Below are 7,500 nucleotides of genomic sequence, written 5' to 3' on the forward strand. Positions count from 1 at the left end.
CAAACACAAATTAGCTTTTATCCAAGACTGGCATAGCCTCTTTAATCCTGAACAAGCCACACAGAACACATGGACAATACAGAACAAAACACATGGTTGCCACGGTGTCAGATGTCAAATGATTGGTATAAGGACAGGCCCGGCGCTTCCTTTTTTTTAAGGAAGTGTCTGGGTTTGTTCCAATGTACCTTTTATTTACCTGTGTGCTAGCTGAATTGGCAGCGTAAGCATCACTGACTTGAAGTTGTGTAATGGAGAGAGTTACCACTCTTTACTATTTGTGAGCAGTTTGTTAACAGCAATCCTGAGTGTGAGGAAGAAAAAAAAAAAAAAAACCGGACACAATGATCAAGATTTGTAAGCAAGACAAAATCAAAACCAAAAGCAACTGAACATGTCAGTGATATATTGTCTGTCTGTCTGTCTTTTTTGTCCTACCACCAGAGACAAAATGAACATGTCAGTGATATATTGTCTGTCTTTCTTATTTTTGTCCCACTTCCAGAGACAGAATGAACATGTCAGTGATATATTGTCTGTCTTTCTTTTTTGTCCCACTTCCAGAGACAACATGAACATGTCAGTGATATATTGTCTTTCTTTTTTTGTCCTACCACCAGAGACACAATGAACATGTCAGTGATATATTGTCTTTCTTTTTTTGTCCCACCCCCAGAGACACAATGAACATGTCAGTGATATATTGTCTGTCTTTCGTTTTTGTTCCACCACCAGAGACAACATGAACATGTCAGTGATATATTGTCTGTCTTTCTTATTTTTGTCCCACTTCCAGAGACAACATGAACATGTCAGTGATATATTGTCTGTCTTTCTTATTTTTGTCCCACTTCCAGAGACACAATGAACATGTCAGTGATATATTGTCTGTCTTTCTTATTTTTGTCCCACTTCCAGAGACAAAATGAACATGTCAGAGATATATTGTCTGCCTTTCGTTTTTTGTTCCACCACCAGAGACAACATGAACATGTCAGTGATATATTGTCTGTCTTTCTTTTTTGTCCCACCCCCAGAGACAGAATGAACATGTCAGTGATATATTGTCTGTCTGTCTTTTTTTGTCCCACCAACAGAGACACAATGAACATGTCAGTGACATATTGTCTGACTTTCTTTTTTGTCCCACCACCAGAGACAAAATGAACATGTCAGTGATATATTGTCTGTCTGTCTGTCTTTTTTTTGTGTCTGTCTGTCTGTCTTTTTTTGTCCCACCACCAGAGACACAATGAACATGTCAGTGATATATTGTCTGTCTTTCTTATTTTTGTCCCACTTCCAGAGACAAAATGAACATGTCAGTGATATATTGTCTATCTTTCTTTTTTTGTCCCACCACCAGAGACACAATGAACATGTCAGTGATATATTGTCTGTCTTTCTTTTTTTGTCCCACCACCAGAGACACAATGAACATGTCAGAGATATATTGTCTGTCTTTCTTTTTTTTTGTCCCACCACCAGAGACAACATGAACATATCAGTGATATATTGTCTGTCTTTTTTGTCCCACTTCCAGAGACAACATGAACATGTCAGAGATATATTGTCTGTCTTTCTTATTTTTGTCCCACTTCCAGAGACAAAATGAACATGTCAGTGATATATTGTCTTTCGTTTTTGTCCTACCACCAGAGACAACATGAACATGTCAGTGATATATTGTCTGTCTTTCTTTTTTGTCCCACTTCCAGAGACAAAATGAACATGTCAGAGATATATTGTCTGCCTTTCGTTTTTTGTCCCACCACCAGAGACAACATGAACATGTCAGAGATATATTGTCTGCCTTTCGTTTTTTGTCCCACCACCAGAGACAACATGAACATGTCAGAGATATATTGTCTGCCTTTCGTTTTTGTCCCACCAACAGAGCCACAATGAACGTAGTGATATATTGTCTGTCTTTTTTGTCCTACCACCAGAGACAAAAATGAACATGTCAGTGATATATTGTCTATCTTTTTTGTTTATGTGTTTGTGTGTGTTTTCCACTACCAGAGAAAAGCTTGTTGAACATGTCATTTATATAATGTTTATCTGTCTTCTACCCCCCCCCCACCCCACCCCCACCCCCGCCACCCCATCCCCCTCCTCCCACCAGGCACAAACTGAACATGTCAATGATATGATATAATGTTTATCTGTCTTTCTTTTTTTTTTCCCCCACACCACCACCAGAGGGAGGCTCTAGCAGCGGCAGCAGCAGGAGGCTGTGGACGATCTGGCTGTCTGTGTGGTCGGCTGTCATCGCTGCCCTGGCTGTCCCTGCCCTGCTGTCCGCGGGCCCGGCTGCCCTGAGGGGCAGGACGCAGTGACGACGTGGCTCACGCGCGGGGCTTAGCTGACAGTGAGGGGGGGAGAGAGAGCAGCGGTACAGCAGTCACAGCAACACACACGGAAAGCAGCAGTACACTGAACACAGTGCAGTGTTTATACAGTATAATACAATGCAACACGATACATTACAATACAGTGCAATGCAATGCAGTTCAGTGCAGTGCAGTGCAGTGCAGTACAATGCAATGCAATACATTACAACACAATGCAATACAATACAACATAATGCAATACAGTACAGCATAATGCAATGGAATTTAATGCAATGCAGTGCAGTGTAATACAGTGCAGAAAAATACAATACAATACAATGCAATGCCGTGCAGTGCAATGCAGTGCAGTACAATACAGTACAATACACTACATGCAGCACAATTCACTGCGACATGACACGACACGACACAATCCAGTCTAATCCAGTCCAGTACAACACAATACAATACAATACAATACAATACAATACAACACAGTGCATCTTTATATAACCGATTGGAAATTACTTGTGCACTCAAATGCTCGTCACTGACACCACTCAGTCTCTCAGCTCGCAGTCGAGTCCAACATGAAAATGGACACACACACACACACACACACACACACACACACACACACACACACACACACTCACACTTACACACTTACACACACACACACACACACACACACACACACACACACACACACACACACTTACACACACACACACACACACTTACACACACACACACACACACTTACACACACACACACTACACACACACACACACACACACACACACACACTTACACACACACACACACACACACACACACAGAGGCATCATACACAACGTGATACTTAAAATACACTACATCAAACATCACCCTACCAAAAGAAAGCAGTCTTACAACACTAGCACACCAGATGGAATTCACGTGTGGACCCCCTTTTTTGGTGGGCACGGAGGATTTCAGCAAACAGCCACATACATGATCAAAAAAACACATCTACATTTTCATACTGTTTTGCATGAAAGGGTGAAAACGATAAAAAAGTGTTTGAGATTAATTTTTCTTCACGCATAAAAGTGGCCTTATGCAACATTACAAGTGTTGGTGAATTTGCTGAGCCTTAATTAATCGCAGTCTTTTTGCTTGCAGAAAAGAAGTGACGAAACGAGAATACAGATTTTGGACATATATACGTATTTATCGCTTCCAAATCCCTTGCATTGAACATGGAGGGGGTGTGTTTTTTTTTTTTTTTTCTCTTTTGTTTGTTTGTTTATTTTATTGTTTGTTTGTGTTTGTTTTTGTTAATTAGTTTTGTTTTTTTGTGTTATTTAGATTTGAATGTGTTTGGGTTTTGTTTCTTAATATATATAGAAATGCATGTAATCTGTAATGGTTCAGTTTTGAATATCCACTCGGCCGCAGTTTGTTTGTGATTATTTTTGTTAATTAGATTTTGTTGTTGTTGTTGAAAGAAATGTTTGTAATCTATAGTGGTTCATATAAGACTCTCCAGCCCACGCCAATCCACCCCTCCCCAAATCCACCCCTCCCCAAATCCACCCAGCCCAATACTACTCCGGCCCAGCACCATCCCCAGTCCACGACGATGGGATCCTCTGTTGCCCAAGACACCCAGCCATAATCCTCCCGCCCCAATCCATTCACCCTACCACACCTCCCACCATCCCACCCCCCACCCCCAATCCGCCCAACCCAAACCAAGGCCTCCTGCCCCTGCCCCCCGACCCAACCGCCTCATCCCCATCCACCCCACCTCAAAAACCCCAATCCACCCCACCCCCCAAAAAAACCAGTCCACCCCATTGCAAACCGCTCTACCGCGATCCACCCCAACCCAAACCACCCCACCCCACCCCTAACCACCCTAGACCAAACCACCCTACCCAAAACCAATCCACCCAAACCACCCCACACCAAACCAATCCACCCCACCCCAAACCAATCCACCAAAACCACCCCACCCCAAACCACCACACCCCAAACCAATCCACCCAAACCACCCCACACCAAACCACCACACCCCAAACCAATCCACCCCAAACCACCCCACCCCAAACCACCCCAGATCAAACCACTCCACCGCGATCCACCCCACCCAAACCACCCCACCCAAACCACTCCACCCAAACCACCCCACCCAAACCACTCCACCCAAACCACTCCACCCCAAACCACCCCACCCAAACCACTCCACCCCAAACCACTCCAGATCAAACCACCCCACCCCAAACCAGCCCACCCTAAACCACCCCAGATCAAACCACCCCACCCCAAACCAGCCCACCCTAAACCACCCCAGATCAAACCACTCCACACCAACCACTCCACCCCAACCAACCCACCCCAAACCACCCCACCCCACCAAAAACCACCCAACCCCACCAAAAACCACCCCAGAACAAACCACTCCAGACCAAACCACCCAACCCGAAACCACCCCCCCCCCAATCCACTTCACTCAAACCACCCCACCCCAATCCACCTCAGACCAAACCACCCCACCCAAATCACTGCAGTCCACCCCACCCCACCCCAAACCACACCACCCAAACCACCGCAATCCACCCCACCCAAGACCAATCCACTTCATCGCAATCCACCCCACCCCAAACCACTCCACCCCAAACCACTCCACCCCACCCCAAACCTCCACACCCCACCCCACCCCACCCCACCCCACTTGTTTTTGTTTCCTCCCTTGAAGCTTGTGCGTTTCTTCTCTTCTCTCTGCACCAGAGAGGACAGGTTTCCCCGTGGTAACCATTACTGCCCACAGTTGATGTTCAGTTTTCAATAATTTGAATGTAGTTTAGGTCAGTCCATAAGCGGCCTCGTTATGTTTTGCATACTCTGTATTAATGTTTGCTTATGTGTACGCATGTTGGGGCGGGGGGGGGGGTGTGTGTGTGTGTGTGTGTGCTGTTAACAAATGAATGTTCGAATAAAATGAAAGAATGGATGAGGGAGAGAGAAAGGAAGACCTAATTTAATGTGAAATACAGCATAGTGTGTGGGGAAATGGTCTGGTGTGGCTTTGTTTTTACGTAGCAGTTTCACATTTGTTTCTTGTTTAGAAAAAAAAAAATGACTTACTGTAGCTTCGTATGACTGACTGAATGGCTGATCTATTTATTATGAATATTTAAGTATGATGCTGTGTGTGTGTGTGTGTGTGTGTGTGTGTGTGTGTGTGTGTGTGTGTGTGTGTGTGTGTGAGCTGTTCTGCAGTCGTTTACAGCTGGGAAAGTTGCTAAGATACAGGAGCAGTCTCAAGCATAATGAACTATCTCTTGATTGTCCATAGACGGTTTATATATCACAGAACGTCTGTTTGTTTTATTCTTTGCTTTTTTTTTCTCTCTCTCTCTCTTTCCTTATTTTTCGTTTTTGTAGCTCTTCCTTTCCTTTATTTAAAAAAAAAAAAAAAAGAAAAAAAAAAAAAAAAAAGCAACGACATTATTTAGAGAACATCTTTCATTGTGGTTTTCATAAAACTGTATGGACAGAAATATTATTGTGAGAAATCTGGGCTTGACATGAACACAAAGCTGTCATTTTGTATTGAATTCAGCATTGTGCAAGGACTTAACAGCACCTCTTTGAACAGTACTTCTCTCTCTCTCTCTCTCTCTCTCTCTCGAAACTGTTGAACTGGTTTTATTTTTTCAAAAACTGTTTGACTGAATTAGAATCTGGATATGCAGATGTTATGCTGTTTCTTTGTTTTTCAAACATCAAATTTTCCCAACAAACGTTTGATCCTAGCCGTAATGCAGTAAATTTGACCGATGTCTAGTTTACATGGAAGCTGTTCAGGCAGTCGAAGTTACAAAAGCTTACAATTAAAGCTTACAGTCTGTCAATATATATATATATATATATATATATATATATATATATATATATATAATTCAAAGGTTTACACATTGTATACCTACAAACAATAATTATGATTTGTACATCGGGAAGAGGAAACAGAATACTACTCACAACGCGTTGATCATTCAACGTAAAGATCAGAAAAAGCAAGGAAAAAAACAACTAATATCTATAATATACGCATTGATTCTGTATGATATTTCATTTCTGTTTCAGTTGTTTTCACCAGGTACATGTCGCTCATTTCTGCACAAATCTGTCATCTTCCGTAGTTTTTTTGTTGTTGTTTTAACACATACTCATCAACTTCATCCGCGCCTGTTTTGGAATCTTTCTATGAGCATTTGTAGTGTTGGCTTTACTTTGTTAATTCTGCTGTTTGTATGTGAAGGATTCGGCTATCAATAAAATATGTGGAAAAAAAAAACCATCAGTCAGTTTTCGATTTTTGATGTCATACTGGAAAATCACCAATGCATGTGTTGAGAGCAAGTTCGTCTCAAGTTAAACGCTTTTAAATATCTCCCAAACTGCAAACACACACACACACACAGAGACACACACACGCGCACGCGCGCGCGCGCATGTTCATGACTACACTCCCATAGATTATGTAAAAATGTTTATTTTTCACCCTTAGAAAACTTACAAAACATTTTTTTCCTTCTTATTCGAAACCTTTCCCTTTTCTTTCACGAAGTCTATTTTCAGATAAAGTTTTTACGTTCTTACACAGTTATCAAAAAACAAAATTATACTATGGATCTCAAGTTTGATATCCATCAAAATATCTTTTTCATTCATTTTGCGTATGACTGTTGTCGTAAAATTCTATGAAAATGCATAATTGTGGTGATACTGTTGCCCGGTTTTTTTGTTGTTATGCGATTTTCCCCCCTCCTATTTTCGCCTTCTAATTTAAAGGGAGATAACCAAGGTGGTGACGATAGCAGAGGCAGTTCTTTTCGCTAGCCTCCCCTACATGCATTTCAGCTGCTTTGATTCCTACCGCTGTTTTGTCCTCACACACACACACACACACACACACTCGTACACGTACACACACACACACACACACACTCGCACACACACACACACTCGTACACACGCACACACACATACACACACATGTACACACACACGCGCGCGCGCGCGCGCACACACACACACACACACACACGTACACGCGCACACACACATACACACACACAGCACACCACACACAACACAAACACACACACA

At 42.5% G+C, this 7,500-nt stretch overlaps 1 protein-coding gene across 2 annotated transcripts in view; it reads left to right on the forward strand.

The window, feature by feature from the left end:
- Positions 1–2,985, forward strand: part of LOC143299526 (uncharacterized) — a 66,728-nt gene extending 63,743 nt beyond the window's left edge. For both annotated transcript variants that reach the window (XM_076612797.1, XM_076612798.1), the window contains exon 5: positions 2,206–2,985. In XM_076612797.1, the coding sequence (XP_076468912.1) occupies positions 2,206–2,342 (137 nt within the window). In that variant the 3' untranslated portion in view covers positions 2,343–2,985. The remainder of the gene's footprint in view (positions 1–2,205) is intronic.
- The last annotated feature ends 4,515 nt before the right edge of the window (positions 2,986–7,500 follow it).

Source organism: Babylonia areolata, chromosome 25 (genome assembly GCF_041734735.1).
Source record: "Babylonia areolata isolate BAREFJ2019XMU chromosome 25, ASM4173473v1, whole genome shotgun sequence".
Classification (NCBI taxonomy): Eukaryota; Metazoa; Mollusca; class Gastropoda; order Neogastropoda; family Buccinidae; genus Babylonia; species Babylonia areolata.